The sequence below is a fragment of the Odocoileus virginianus genome, unplaced genomic scaffold (genome assembly GCF_023699985.2).
Source record: "Odocoileus virginianus isolate 20LAN1187 ecotype Illinois unplaced genomic scaffold, Ovbor_1.2 Unplaced_Scaffold_5, whole genome shotgun sequence".
In the NCBI taxonomy this organism is placed as follows: domain Eukaryota; kingdom Metazoa; phylum Chordata; class Mammalia; order Artiodactyla; family Cervidae; genus Odocoileus; species Odocoileus virginianus.
The window spans coordinates 90,442-106,265 of record NW_027224267.1 but is presented as its reverse complement, the minus strand read 5'-3'; the positions used below and the strand labels follow the sequence as shown (position 1 = coordinate 106,265).

Here is a 15,824-nt window from a genome sequence, read left to right as displayed (position 1 = left end):
ACGTACTCAGAGAGAGGGCCAACGCCTGTACTACAGATAACGCTTTGGCCACCTTCCGGGGCCTCCCCTCCCCAGCACCCCCCGACCCAACAGGGAAGCCCAGGCGGAAGCTGCCGCCCACCCATCCACGCCGCAGGTGGCCCAGCGGGAGCGGGTGGGAAGGAGACCCCGGCCAGGCAGCTCAGACCCGGGGAACTGGGGGAGGGGCCCTCGAGGGCAGAACCCCCGAGCCCGGCCACTGTGGGAATGCGGTCAGGCCCTGTGATCACAGCTGTGTTTACAGAAGCACAGGTCTGTGCTCAGACACAGCAGAGGGTCACCCGGTCTTCGTGGGAGGGAAAACCCTGAGAGACTCTCCTCTGTCTCTAAGTTTTCTTTCAAGTGTATCCCATCAGACCTGGGAAGGGGTCGGGTCGCGAGGAGGACAGCCTCAGGCTCCACAGCCCAGTCCCTCCTCTACTCTGCCCCCACCCGACCAGCCAACCCCTTCTGGGCCTTCTCCTGGGATTTATTTTCAGCTTCCGGGAACAAAGGTGCGAACAAACACGGAAAAGATACTTTAAATCACAAAGGTCCTCTGAGAACAGTTCCTCTCAAACCATCTGAGCTGCGAGCCAGCCCCCCTTGTTCCAGCCGGCACCCCATGTCTCAGCCCTCCCACCAGCACCTGCTGGGGGCCCAGTCTGGCTCAGATGGTACAGAACCCACCTGCCAATTTTGGCAGGTTTGATCCCTGGGTCAGAAAGACCCCTGGAGGAGGAAATGGTAGCCCACTCCAGTATTCTTGCCTAGGAAATCTCATGGACAGAGGAGCCTGGTCCATGGGGTCGCAAAGAGCTGGGCACGACTAAGGGACTCACACTTGGACTGTGTATTCCAAGCCTGTCCCGAGCTGTCTGCAGCTGACTTCAGCTGGTGTTTTCTCCTAGCAGTACCTCCTGGGTGGAGGAAACGCCTCGGGGAAGCTCCCCGCCCCGAAGGGAACAGGCTGAGCATCCAGAATTTGCCCCCGTGGCACCCACTGCAGCAGGAAAGGGTGGGAAGCAGGGAGGAGGGCCTTACCCCGACCAGGTGCTCACCACCCCTCCACCGCCGCCTGTCCCACCTGGGCCCCACCCAGAGCCCGGCTGAACCCGAGGGAGGTGCTGTGAGGCTGCCAGAGGCCACCTGGGCCAGGCGGGAGGAAGCGGGCACGGGGGAGCGAGCCACGCAGGTGCCGGCGTCCATCGGTAACTGACCGAGTCAGGAACCACGCTCACCTCCCTAACCCTCCCTCAGGGCTCACCTTTTTGTCTTCCTTGGTCTTCCTAACACTTCGATGGGGGCCAAAGATGTTCTGCACGCCGAGGGCCTTCCTGGCCCAGTCCCTCCGCTGGGTGCTGGGCGGGGGCTGGGCCGGGCTGCCCTCCACACGGTAGCGGTCGGCAGGAATCTTGCTCATGGGCGGGGGCAGCGTGCCGCAGTTGATGCTGGACCAGCCATCCGTGGAGTCGGTGTAAGACTCCTGGTCGCTGACGTGCCCACACTGCCACTCCTGCAGCACGTGGACCGGGAGCCACCGCTGGCCGGAGCCACCGCCAGGGCCCGCGGTGCCCCTCCGGGAAGGCGGGGCCGGACACCTCAGTGGGGCCGGAGGGCCCTCCACGTGCGGAGCGGGCCCCAGGTGCTTGCCGAGGTCCCGGCACCTGTCAGCCTGCGGGGCGGCCTCGAACGGGGCCCCCTCGGAATCGAGGCAGAAGGCCCCATTCCAGGGGGCGGCCCAGGGCTGGGGGCCCCTTCCGCCCGCGCCCTCCCAGGCGCCGCCGCCAGGGCCGTGCCTGCTGGAGGCAGCGCCCAGGTCCACCACGAGCACGCGGCTGCCCCTGTCCTCGGGGCTGAAGTTCCCGATGCCGCTGTCGCTGTTGCTACTCGTGCTGGTGTTCTGGTGGGCGTCGGCGTCCCCATCAGCGAAGGCCCGGGCCCGCACGCCCTCGATCAGCTCGCCCATGTCCCGGTAGAGCACCGAGATGAACTGCAACACGGGCAGCGAGGACGCGGGGAACTCCAGGCAGCCATTGGTGTCGGGGTCAGCCGTGCACTCAAACCCGAAGCGCCGGGCGATGCCCTGGTGGATCTTGTGGCTGAACAGGTCGGGGTCCACCATGAACACGTGGCAGGACGTCCGCAGGACGCCGTCCTCCTCCTGCGCCAGGCTCCCATCATCACCCGCCTGCATGGTCACCAGCCCGAAAAACCTCCTGTCGTCCGGGCACACGGCGCTGAAGGCCAGCCTCTCGGCCGGGTAGCGGGCCAGCACGGCTGCCTTGTCCGTGCACAGCTGCACGCAGTCGTGCATGACCTTCATGGTCACCAGCGAGTGGATCTTCTGCTCAGCCCGAAGGCGCCGCAGGCAGCCCCGGATGGCCTGCACGCTGTCCGACTCCAGGCTGCAGCCGGTGGACGGCAGCTCGATGGAGCCCAGGTAGCCTACGACCATGGCCACGTTGAGAATGCTTGCATCCAGCCCAAAGTCCTCAGGAGCCTCCAGCCCCGCGCTGAAAGCAGAACCGTGATTCCCCGCTTTGGGCGTCTCCTCCTTAGAAGGCAGGCTGGGATGTGGATTACTTGCACTCTCGTGTGCAAGGTCACACCGGCCGGTGGCCGACTCTGAAAGCGACCTCTGTTTCAGCTTCAGGGGCTCCGAGCTGCTGGCTCGAAGGCCAGGGTTTTCAAAGATCATGTTGAAAATCCCTCCTGACTGCATTTCCTCAACGACTCTCTCTGCCCTGTTTATTCCTAAGGCCTTAGAGTCGAGTTTGGGCTTCAGCCAGCCTTTTCCTTCGTAAAAGCCGACCTCTTCGTCACTGGAGCAGGACTCCAGGTGGCCGCCGCCCTCCGCGATCACCATGTGCAGGACCCCAGAGCACTTCCCGATTAGCTTCACCACGTCTTCGTGGGACGCCTTCTTCACGTTGATCTCGTTGACGGTGAGGATCTGGTCGCCGGCGCGGAGGCCCACGAGGTCGGCGGGGCTGCCCCTGAGGACGCAGCTGAGCACGCAGGGCGCCTGGCCCGAGAGCGTGAAGCCGTAGCCTGCCCGGCCCCGGGCCACCTCCACGCTGCGCAGGCGCGCGGGCGCCGGGTCCCCCGCTCGGAACATGTCCGCCGCGCCCCGTGCATCGCTCACCCCGCCGGCCGGCCCATGGCGCGAGGCTGCCGGCAGCCAGCCCGGTCTCCTCGGAGGGGCGCCCTGCGGAGGAAGAAGAGAGAGCTGGTTGTTGAAGATCGCACCCTGCGCGGCGTGCTTGCTTGAACACGAAGGCACAGCTCACAGCGCAGCCGCCGCGGGGTCAACGCGCAGAAGGGGCGCCGTCGCTGTGCAGCCCAAGGGGCCCCCTTCAGGGCAGGCCTGCTGTCCTTCCGACCCCCACCTCGGCCCGCCCCACCCCCGGTCTGAGGAGCGCAGGACTCCAGCGGAAGCTGCCCCCTGGGGCCTGGACGCCCAGGCGCGCCCCGGACCCCGGCGCTCCGGCGGGCCCCCGCCCCGCCCCGGGGACGTGCTGCAGAGCCCAGGGCGGAGCCGCGTCCCTAGCCCAGACCGTCTCTGACCACCACTGCCGTCCACACCAGGTCCGCCCCGGGGAGGGGTGTCGGCTGGTTTTCCCTCACATCCCCCGCCCTCTCTGCAGTAATTGACTTTGAACAAGGCCAGGTGTGGACAGAACACTCCGGGCTGAAAAAAGTCCCGCAGGATGGAGGCCACCCCACGGAACAGATGAGAGAAGCGAGGAGAGCAGGAATCTGGACTTAACTGTCCCAGGGGGACGACTGCACAGTGAAAAGAACTGGTTGTCAGCAGAAACAAACCCGGGTGGGGGTCCCCAAGGCCACCCCGGGTTCCAGCAGGACAGGCAGGACTCATTCGTCCTGTCGGCTCTGATCCATCACAGCAAGAAGCTGCGAAGCAGAACTAGCGATGGGAGAAGGTCCAGTGGGTGAGGGGGGTGGGGTCCAGGGCAGATGGGCGCCAGCTTCCAGAACCCCGTCCCGAGGACACACATGGACCCACAGACACACGAGTCCCCAGGGAAGCCCGTCACAGACTCAGAGCCGGGGTTCTTACTGGGGGCCAGCCCCGAGGGCCCCTCTGCGGGGCAGACACTCAATCCAGCCCCAGGGAGAAGGGTGTGAGCGCAGACACAGCAGGGAGGCACGGGGAGCCCCCATCGGTGGGGGTGCTGGGGGCCCTGCCAACACCCCAGCTCCTGAACGCCAGCCCAGGGCCAGCCCCGCACGTGGGCCTCTCGGAGGATGGCAGTCATGCCCGCTGGGAGGACCGCTCTCCTCACAAAACCCTTTAAAGATCACTTCCAAAAGCAGCACACTGAGTAGATTATACTGTGAAGATCCAGGATGTGATAGAACGTGTTTTCTTAAAGAGTGTATGTTTTTTAAACAATTGTTTTAACATTGTCAGAAGAAATTCTCAGGTCTTGGGAAACAGTTTCCAGTAACAGAAGCCTAACACAAAGTAATTGATGCATCCACACCAAAAAGTGTAAGAACTGGACAACATGGAAAGCCTATTATCATACAACTACAAGCGCAGCTTCAAGGATGACAGAACAATGGTCTGCAGGATGTATGTTTAATTATTTTATGATGAACACAGAATAATTTATTTCTAAAGTGAAAGTCGCTCAGTCGTGTCCAACTCTTTGCGACCCCGTGGACTATACATACAGTTCATGAAATTCTCCAGGCCAGAATACTGGAATGGATAGCCTTTCCTTCTCCAGGGGATCTTCCCAACCCAGGAATCGAACCCAGGTCTCTTGCATTGCAGGTGAATTCTTTACCAGCTGAGCCACAAGGGAAGCCCAAGAATACTGGAGTGGGTAGCCTTTCCCCTCTCCAGGGGATCTTCCTGGCGCAGGGATCGAAGCGGGGTCACCTGCATTGCAGGCGGATTCTTTACCAGCTGAGCTATGAGGGAAGCCCTAAATGACCATATTATTTAATATCTAAGTGATGCCAAATTAATCACTTAAGTATGATGGCTGGAATTAACATCCATCACTAAAAATGTGTGTATCGAGGTGTGCCATGCACTGCGCTTCACTCTTCCCACTGGATCTCCTAAAGGGGTGTGGGCTGAAGCACGCCCCAGAGCCACCCATGTCCAGATCCCTGGAACCTGTCAACTCACAAGGCCAAGGGGACCCTGCAGATGTGATGAGGGGAAGGGTCCCAGGAGGGATGTCCCCCTGGATTCACGGGGTCGGCGGGGGAGCATGTGACCACAGGGTCCTCATCAGAGGAAGGCAGGAGCTGGGAGTCAGAGAGAGGCCTTGGTGAGGGCAGCAGAGAGCAGAGCGTTGGGCCTGGAAGGTGGGGTGTGGGCCCCCGGGGGCCTCCGGGAGGGAGCAGCCCCTCCCCGACACGGGCTGCCCTCCACCCCCCCCACCCCCCCCACCCCCCCGTGGCACTGACTCTGGACTTCGGGCTGCGCTGTTCTGGGGACATTATACTTGGGAAGGCGTGTGTATAAGATGTCACTATTAGGTAGGTAACGATTGTTATTCCCATTTTGCAGATGAGGAAACAGAGGCACAAAGAAGTAACTTGTCTTCAGCTGCAGAACTGCTCAGCATCAGAGATGGGCTTGAACCTGCTGCTCTAGGCTCCCCCCTCCCCACACAAAGGGCTTCCTGGAGGAAGCGGAGCCGTGCTGGGAGGGGACCAGCAGCAGAGCCCGGCCCCTCACACCCACCCCCAACGCCAGCCTTTCAGCTCTCCCCTCCCTGCGGCCTATCTCTTCCACTATGGAGATGACAAACACCACCCGCCCACCCCTCCCTGACCAGCCCTCCCCCAGCAGTGCGCACCCTCCCCCTCTCCCCAGGCCAGCATCTCCCCTGGACCCTCAACACCGTCCCCAGCACCTCGGGGTGGGGGGCGGACCCCACCTGCTGGGATCTGAAGATACGCAAACCTCCCTAAACAGGGAAGGAGTAGAGGCCTCCTTCCCCAGGCTGCGCTGCCGCTCCCCTGGGCAGCTTCTCAAGGGCTCACCCACACTGGGGGCCCAGGCCTTGGTGCCTCCGAAGACCTCTCACACTGGCCACCGAGGATCACATGAGCTGGCCCAGCTCAGCGCGGTCCTCTTCCCCAGCCGCTCAGCAGATTCAGCACATGCACGTCCCCCCAGGCTCCTCCACGTGGTGTCTCTCCCTCCCCCAGCAACCACACCCACCCCAAGCAGGGTCTCCCAGCTTCTGATCTCCACCCACAACTCCTGGGCAAGCTCAAGGGCACCACAAACTCAAAAGTCAAAACAAACCCTCTTCCCCAAATCCACCCTCCGTGACTGGCCCACCACCTCAGTCGCATAATCGGGGGGGGGGGGGGGGGGGGGGGGGGCGGGCGGTGGCCAACACAAGTGAGGGCTCCCAGACTCTCGAGACCCCGATCAGGACACATGGAGATTCACACAGATGCATTTTCAACTGCAGAGGAAGGAACACTTCTGAATTCATTCTATGAAGCCAGCACCACCCTGATACCAAAACCAGACAAATGTATCACAAGAATAAAAAACTAAAGGCCAATATCACTGATGAATATAGATGCAAAAATCCTCAACAAAATATTAGCAAACTGAATTCAACAATACATTAAAAGGATCATACACCATGATCAAGTGGGATTTATCCCAGGGATGCAAAGATTTTTCAGTATCTGCAAATCAATCAATGTGATACACCACATTAACAAATTGAAGAATAAAAACAATATGATCATCTCAATAGATACAGAAAAAGCTTCTGACAAAATTCAACATCCATTTATGATTAAAAAAAAAAAAACTCTCCAGAAAGTAGGCATAGAGAGAACCTACCTCAACATAATAAAGGTCATACATGACAAACTCACAGCTAAGATCGTACTCAGTGGTGAAAAGCTGAAACATTCCCTCTAAGATCAGGAGCAAGACAAGGATGCCCACTCTCACCACTTTTATTCAACATAGTTTTGGAAGTCCTAGCCACAGCAATCAAAGAAAAAGAAATAAAAGGAATCCAAACTGGAAAGGAAGAAGTAAAACTTTGCAGATGATATGATACTATACTGAGAAAATTCTAAAGACACCACCAGAAAACTACTAGAGCTCATCAATGAATTTGATGAAGTTGCAGGATACAAAATTAATACACAGAAATCTATTGCATTTCTATACACTAACAATGAAAGAGAAACAGAAAGAGAAACTAAGGAAATGATTGCATTTACTATCACATCAGAAGGAATAAAATAGTTATGAATAAACCTACCTAAGGAGTTTGTAAAAGACCTGTACTCAGAAAACTATAAGACAACAATGAAAGAAATGGAAGACAACACAAACAGATGTAAATATATATCATGTTCACAGACTGGAAGAATTAACACTGTTAAAATGTCCACTCTACACAGAGTAATCTACAGTTTCAATGCAATCCCTATTAAAATGCCAAAGGCATTTTTCACAGAAATAAAACAAGTTTAAATTTTCTATCTTGAGAAAGAAGAACAGAGCTGGAGGACTCACACTCCCCGACTATACGACAAAGCTACAGGAACCAAAACAGCATGGAACTGACACAGAAACTGACATGCAGGTCAATGGGACAGAATGGTGAGCCCAGAAATAACCACACACACTTATGGTCCACTAATCTACAACAAAGGAGGAACAAACAACAATGGAGAAAAGAATCCCCTCAGCAGGGCTGAGATAACTGGAGAGCTTCATGTAAATGGAAGAAATTAGAACATTCTCTAACACCACATACAAAAATAAATTCAAAAAGGATTAAAACCCTAAATGTAAGGCCAGAAACTGTAAAACTCCTAGATGAAAACATAGGCAGAACACTCTTTGACATAAATCATAGCAATATTTTTAATCCATTTCCTTAGCAAAGGAAATAAAAAACAAATAAATGGAGCCTAATTAAATTTAGAAGCTTTTGCACAGCAAAGGAAACTTATCAACAAAATGAAAAGAACCTATTGAATGAGAGAAAATAATTGCAAATGATATGACCAGTGAGGGGTTATTATCCAAAATATACAAACAGCTAATACAACAACACCAAAAAAAAATCTGATTAAAAAAGTGGGTAGAAGACCTGAATAGACATTTTTCCAAAGAAGAAATGCAGATGGCCAACAGGCACATGAAAAGATGCTCAACATTGCTAATCATTAGGGAAATGCAAATCAAAACCACAATGAGATACCACCTCACACCTGTCAGAATGGCCATCATAAAAAAAGGACATGAATAACAAATGTTGGCGAAGATGTGGAGAAAAGGGAAACCTCACACATTGCTGGTAAGGATGTAAATTGGTGTAGTCACTGTGGAAAACAGTATGGAGGCTGCTCAAAAACCTAAAAATTAAACTATCATATGATCTAGCAACCCCACTCTTGAGTATATGCCCCCCAAAACAACACTAACTCAAAAAGATACATGCACCCCAATGTTCATAGCAGCATTATTTACAATAGCCAGAACATGGAAGCAAACTAAGTGTCCAACAGACAAACAGATAAGGAAGATGTAGTAAACACATGCAATGGAATATACTACTGTCATTAAAAGAGAGTGAAATCTTGCCATTTGCAACAACATGGATGCACTTGGAGGGTGTTATGTAAGTGAAATAAGTTAGAGAAAGACAAATACTTATCACTTACATGTGGATACCATTTGTAATATAATATCACTATGGGGGAATCCAAAAAATACAATAGCCAGTGATTATAACAAGAAAGCAGACTCACAGACACAGAGAACAAAACGGTGGTTACGACTGAGGGGAGGAATGGGGAGGGGCAACACGGGGAGGGTTAGGAGTACAAACCATTACGTATAAAATAAAATACAAGGATACGTTGGGCAGTACAGGGAATACAACCAGTATTTTATAATAACTATAAATGGAGCACAACCTTTCAAACTGTGACTCACTATATTGTACACCTGTAACTTATACGATTTTGTACATCAAAAAAAAATGTACATTATACTTTGACTAAATAATTTGCCCTGCAAAAAGCAAAACCAAACAAAAAAGATGCAGCCTCAAGCAAAGGTTATCACAAACAAGGAACAACTGCGCAAACAGAGTCTGCAAAAACCCACAAATAACTGGGGCGGGAGGACAGTCCGGGGCCGTGTCCACAGCCAAGCGGGGCACCCACCGTGGGAGAGGGAGAGGCCGAGAGGGTGGGTCCAGGGGCGACTGGGGAGGGAAGCAGAGGAAGAGCTCAGCGACAAGCCTCTCTGCTGGGCTGGCACTGCTGCCCGTGAGGCAGCCTGGAAGGGTTTCCCAAATGTGCAGTGTGTGTTTGGGGTCGGATGACTTAAATTGTAGATTACGTGGAAACACAAAACTATCCCTGGAGAACCTTAGAGGGAGCTGAAATCAAAGCCAGGCTTTGGCATTTGGTGGGATGTTTGACCTCATTTGACTTTAAAAAAAGAGAAAAGTGGGAAAGGAGAGATAGAAACTGGAAGAAATAGCAGAGGGATCCTATAGCAGTTAAAAGAAAGAGAAGACCCCTCAGCCCCGCGCCCCGCGAACTCAGGAAACACAGGCCACCATGCTCAGGTCTCTCAGACAGAGACAAGCTTGGCACTTCACTACAAGTGCCAAGCCACAGCTTACACCAAATCTCCAGGAGTGTCCGCAACAAGCTGCTTCTGCACAAGCAGCTGGTTACCACAGTGCCCGGGAACACTGCTCGAGTTACGGGTGGACGGGTGGAGGGAAGGGCAGATGGGGAGTGGGGAGGTGGATGGGAGAATGGAGGGATACATGGATGGCTGGGGAGGACGGGGGAATGGATGGGGAAGAACGGATGGGGGATTGATGGCAGAATGGAAAAATATGTGGACGTGTGACGGACGGGGGAGGGAGGAACGAGTGGAGGATGAAAAGATGATGGGGAGATGGATGAATAAATGGATGTGTGGATACAGGGATGGAGAGGGGACAGAGGGAGGGATGGGGAGACAGATGAATAAATGGATGTGTGGATACAGGGATGGAGAGGGGACGGAGGGAGGGATGGGAGATGGATGAATAAATGGACATGTGACAGATGGAGGAATGGGTGGAGGATGAGAGGATGATGGGGAGACATGAATAAATGGATGTGTGGATACAGGGATGGACAGGGGACGGAGGAATGGATGCATAGGTGGGTGGACAGACAGGATCGGAGGATGGGTGAGCAGAGGGTGGAGAGTGGGTGGATGGAGGTACTGACTGAATTTGTTAGTGGTGATCAAAGTTTGCCCAATAACACCTGCTTCCCTAGTTGGTCCAAAAATTAATTGACCAGTTCCCAGAGGAACAGATAAGAACCTTCCAATTCAAAGGGCCCATCAAGCACTAAGCAGGATAAGTGAAAAAGCCCCCCCAAACCTTCAGAGAGAAAGGTCTTGCTCGAAGGACGAGAACCTGCCAGCAGGTGTCCGAGGACAGCAGAGCCCAGCCCCCCAGCCACCGGGCCCCGCACGCGGGGCAGCAGGCAAGTGGAGGCCACAGCCGGGTGCTCAGGCCGGGACACACCGAGGCCCTTAGTGAGTCGGCTGTGCTGTCAGCGCCCCCGCCAGGACTCCCCCGCGGCAGCTGTAACAGGTGGGGCTGGTCAGAAAAGGCGGGCGTGCAGCGTGACGGCCAAGCGCAGGGAGGCGTGTGAGTCTGCGTCCACTGCTCCGGCCGGCAGGACGGGCCCCGCCGGGAGCAGAGGCCCCTCTCGGCAGGGCTGGGCCCGGGCCCCACGCACACGCCGGGGGAGGCAGACTGAATCCACCAGCCAGCCAGCCAGCCAGCCAGGAGTGCTGCAGGCAGTGCCCCCAGACCCACCCTCCGCTCTCTGGCCGCGGCCACAGCCGGGCTCCCCACCCCCACCCCGAAGGACTTCTCAGCCTCTGCAGCAAAGAAGGAAGGACTTTTTAACAGGCCCTCTGGTCAGGTAGCACCTCCTGAGTGCGCAGTTCCACCCCTCCCCTGAAAACCAGAGGTACTAAAATAGCTCTACTGACAGGCGTCTGCCCAGGCCACCCCACAAACTCACAGGAGGCCTGTGCCGGGCAGGTCTATTCTAGGACGAGGAAGGGAGACGCGAGCTCAGCCAGGGGGAGCCTGTCCTGGGGAACACATCTTTGGCGGGAGCCTGTCCTGGGGGAGCCGTCCTGGGGGTCCACCTTCTGGCTGTGCCAACCGGCTGAGACAGCACAGCAGGCCACTCCAGTCGGGGCCCTGACTGTGCAGCTGGAGACCCCGGAGCACCTTTCCTGGGGGGCAGGTGGAGGCTCGAACTCTTCCACCGTCTGACGAGCCACAGGGCCTGGTGGGCAACAGGGGACCCCACGCAGCTCCCCAAGGGCAACAAATGGCTTGGGCCCCTCACCCCTACACCAGCCTCACCTGTATGCTCCCCCCTGGATGTCCCTCCCAGACCACCCGCCTTCCACCGGGCCCAGCACCAGCCCAAAAGGCAGGTGCTGTGCGGGCGTGGGATGTGCGGGCGTGGGGATGTGCGGGCGTGGGATGTGCGGGCGTGGGGATGTGCGGGCGTGGGGTGTGCGGGTGTGGGGATGTGCGGGCGTGGGGTGTGCGGGCGTGGGGTGTGCGGGCGTGGGGATGTGCGGGCGTGGGGTGTGCAGGCATGGGATGTGTGGGATGTGCGGGCGTGGGATGTGCGGGCGTGGGATGTGCATATGTGAGATGTGTGGGCGTGGGATGTGCGGGCGTGGGATGTGCGGGTGTGGGGAGTGCGGGTGTGGGATGTGTGGGTGTGGGGATGTGCGGGCGTGGGATGTGCAGGCGTGGGATGTGCGGGTGTGGGGATGTGCGGGTGTGGGATGTGCGGGCGTGGGGATGTGCGGGCGTGGGATGTGCGGGTGTGGGATGTGCGGGCGTGGGGATGTGCGGGCGTGGGATGTGCGGGCGTGGGGATGTGCGGGCGTGGGATGTGTGGGATGTGCGGGCGTGGGATGTGCGGGCGTGGGATGTGCGGATGTGGGATATGCGGGTGTGGGATGTGCAGGCGTGAGATGTGCGGGCGTGGGATGTGTGGGATGTGCGGGCGTGGGATGTGCGGGCATGGGATGTGTGGGCGTGGGATGTGTGGGATGTGCGGGCGTGGGATGTGCGGGCGTGGGATGTGTGGGCGTGGGATGTGTGGGATGTGCGGGTGTGGGATGTGTGGGCGTGGGATGTGGGGATGTGCGGGCGTGGGATGTGCGGGCGTGGGATATGCGGGTGTGGGATGTGCAGGCGTGGGATGTGCGGGCGTGGGATGTGTGGGATGTGCGGGCGTGGGATGTGCGGGCGTGGGATGTGTGGGTGTGGGGATGTGCGGGCGTGGGATGTGCGGGCGTGGGATGTGCGGGTGTGGGGATGTGCGGGTGTGGGATGTACGGGCGTGGGGATGTGCGGGCGTGGGGATGTGCGGGCGTGGGATGTGCGGGTGTGGGATGTGCAGGCGTGGGATGTGCGGGCGTGGGATGTGCGGGCGTGGGATGTGCGGGTGTGGGGATGTGCGGGTGTGGGATGTGCAGGTGTGGGGATATGCGGGCGTGGGATGTGCGGGTGTGGGATGTGCGGGCATGGGATGTGCAGGCGTGCGATATGCGGGTGTGGGGATATGCGGGCATGGGATGTGCGGATGTGAGATGTGCGGGCATGGGATGTGCGGGTGTGGGCGGGTGTGGGGATGTGCGGGTGTGGGGATGTGCGGGCGTGGGGTGTGCGGGCGTGGGGTGTGCGGGCGTGGGGATGTGCGGGCGTGGGGTGTGCAGGCATGGGATGTGTGGGATGTGCGGGCGTGGGATGTGCGGGCGTGGGATGTGCATATGTGAGATGTGTGGGCGTGGGATGTGCGGGCGTGGGATGTGCGGGTGTGGGGAGTGCGGGTGTGGGATGTGTGGGTGTGGGGATGTGCGGGCGTGGGATGTGCAGGCGTGGGATGTGCGGGTGTGGGATGTGCGTGTGTGAGATGTGCGGGCGTGGGGATGTGCGGGCGTGGGATGTGCGGGTGTGGGATGTGCGGGCGTGGGGATGTGCGGGCGTGGGATGTGCGGGCGTGGGGATGTGCGGGCGTGGGATGTGTGGGATGTGCGGGCGTGGGATGTGCAGGCGTGGGATGTGCGGGTGTGGGATGTGTGGGATATGCGGGCGTGGGATGTGCGGGTGTGGGATGTGTGGGATGTGCGGGCGTGGGATGTGCGGGTGTGGGATGTGTGGGCGTGGGATGTGTGGGATGTGCGGGCGTGGGATGTGCGGGCGTGGGATGTGCGGGCGTGGGATGTGCGGGCGTGGGATGTGCGGGTGTGGGATGTGTGGGATGTGCGGGCGTGGGATGTGCGGGCGTGGGATGTGTGGGCGTGGGATGTGCGGGCGTGGGATGTGCGGGCGTGGGATGTGCGGGTGTGGGGATGTGCGGGTGTGGGATGTACGGGCGTGGGGATGTGCGGGCGTGGGGATGTGCGGGCGTGGGATGTGCGGGTGTGGGATGTGCAGGCCTGGGATGTGCGGGCGTGGGATGTGCGGGCGTGGGATGTGCGGGTATGGGGATGTGCGGGTGTGGGATGTGCAGGTGTGGGGATATGCGGGCGTGGGATGTGCGGGTGTGGGATGTGCGGGCATGGGATGTGCAGGCGTGCGATATGCGGGTGTGGGGATATGCGGGCATGGGATGTACGGATGTGAGATGTGCGGGCATGGGATGTGCGGGTGTGGGCGGGTGTGGGGATGTGCGGGTGTGGGATGTGCGGGCGTGGGATGTGCGGGTGTGGGATGTGCGGGTGTGGGATGTGCGGGTGTGGGGATGTGTGGGCGTGGGGATATGCGGGTGTGGGGATGTGCGGGCGTGGGATGTGCGGGTGTGGGGATGTGCGGGTGTGGGATGTGCGGGCGTGGGGATATGCGGGTGTGGGGATGTGCGGGTGTGGGATGTGCGGGCGTGGGATGTGCGGGTGTGGGGATGTGCGGGCGTGGGATGTGCGGGCGTGGGATGTGCGGGTGTGGGATGTGCGGGTGTGGGGATGTGCGGGCGTGGGGATATGCGGGTGTGGGTATGTGCGGGTGTGGGATGTGCGGACGTGGGATGTGCAGGCATGGGATATGCGGGCGTGGGATGTGCGGCTGTGGGGATGTGCGGATGTGCAGGTGCAGTGGGAGGTCTCTGCGCCCAGGTCCTGTGTTCCCTGGAGCGGGAGGAAATGCGCAGGGAGCCCCCGCAGAGTCGGGAGCCGTCCAAGACTCAGTGTTAGGTTTAATGACTTCAGTCCACAGAGGCTAAGTTTTCTACAAAGAACAGATATGACCTTTGCCGTGAGGAAAACAGATGACTGAAAAGGGCGCCGGGTTTTTGATACACAGGCCCATCCTCAGCCACACCCAGCCCCCAGTCATACACAAAGGCTTGCAGCTTCTCTCCCGCCCCAGGTCGGTCCTGCCCCACCGAGGCTCGGGAAACCGCCCTGCTGGGGTCTCAGGAGACACTGCGTGCCCTGGGAAGGGGACCGGCAAGGGCGTGAGGCCTTAGCAAGACCCCCGTCCTGGTCGAAGGAAAGCAGGTGCCAGGGCAGGGGGTGGGGTGACCCCTCACATCCGTCAACCGCGGTCTGGACCAGCGCCACTCAGAAAGGAGGCGCAGGGAGCAGCGGGTGCCACGCGGGAGAAAACTGGAGAAAGTCCGCTCGGGCACATTCCCTGGCCCCCGAGAGGGAAGCAGCAGCCCACCTCACTTCCTGTCCCCAGACCCCGGTGCCTCATCGCCCCGGCACCCCGAGCCAGCCCAACACCTCCAACGACGGCTGCCAGCCCAGCCGCGCAGCCAGGTGGGCCTCGTGGAGCCCCCCACCCCGGGGTCCCTGCAAACACCCAAACGAGAGCCGCGGGGGCGCGGCGGGTGGCCGGAGCCACGCGCTCCTCTCTGCTCAGGTCACCTGCCTCTTCCGAGTCCTGACCTGGACCCCGAGGGGTGTCCTGAGGCTCAAGTGCCAGAGCAGGCTGACCCACTCCTATCCAGGGGAGGACCCCGGCAGGAGGGGTCAGATCACAGGCCGGGAACCCGCGAAGTGTACAGGGTCGGCCGTTCACACGCGACGCACAGGGAAAGCCTCAAGCTGAAATCCATTAGCCCGAGTCCAGGTCACAGCGGAGAGAGGCGACCCCGAGCTGCGGGCTGGCTTCACGCACGCACGCGCGCCCCTCCCGCGGCGGGGCTGGGCACCCCGCAAGCCCGCCCCTCTCGCCAGGCTGCCTCCGAACTCACCCCGGCCCTTCTGCCCCGGCCCCCCACAGGCCCTGGCGGCCCAGCTGCTCACCCCCTGCCCCCGCCTCTGTGCAGGACAGCGCCCTTTCCCTGGGGGCTGGGGGGTGGGGGAAAGGTGTAAAGATGGGCTCACTGTCCCTCTCCAGCAGGAGCCACGGCAGAGGCGGGCTGCTCGCGGGGAGCTAGGAGCGACGGCCCTCGTCTGCTGGAGAGAACACCACGGAGGCTTCACAGGAGGCCCCCAAAGCTCTCAAGAAAGCGCTGCCAGTGGAAAGCCAGCCAGCGAGAGCCGAGTCATAGGGAGGACAAAGTGAAACCTGGGTGCCGGCCCCCCCAGACTCTACTGGCAGGAGGCAGGCTGAGAAAGCAACTCAACCGCAGACGTGTGCAATCCTCGTGAAGCGGGAAGGCGGAGAGAGAGCCAGCGCCCCCGGACTTCCGGATCCGAGCTTCCAGCACGTCGGGGCTGTGCCCGGGACGCCTGCATGTCGCTTCTG

The 15,824-nt window shown here is 59.0% G+C and overlaps 1 protein-coding gene across 2 annotated transcripts in view; it reads right to left on the bottom strand.

Annotated features, from left to right (window-relative positions):
* RGS12 (regulator of G protein signaling 12) overlaps positions 1–15,824 on the bottom strand; it is a 120,549-nt gene that overhangs the window by 90,794 nt on the left and 13,931 nt on the right. For both annotated transcript variants that reach the window (XM_070462459.1, XM_070462460.1), the window contains exon 2: positions 1,286–3,229. In XM_070462459.1, the coding sequence (XP_070318560.1) occupies positions 1,286–3,139 (1,854 nt within the window). In that variant the 5' untranslated portion in view covers positions 3,140–3,229. The remainder of the gene's footprint in view (positions 1–1,285; positions 3,230–15,824) is intronic.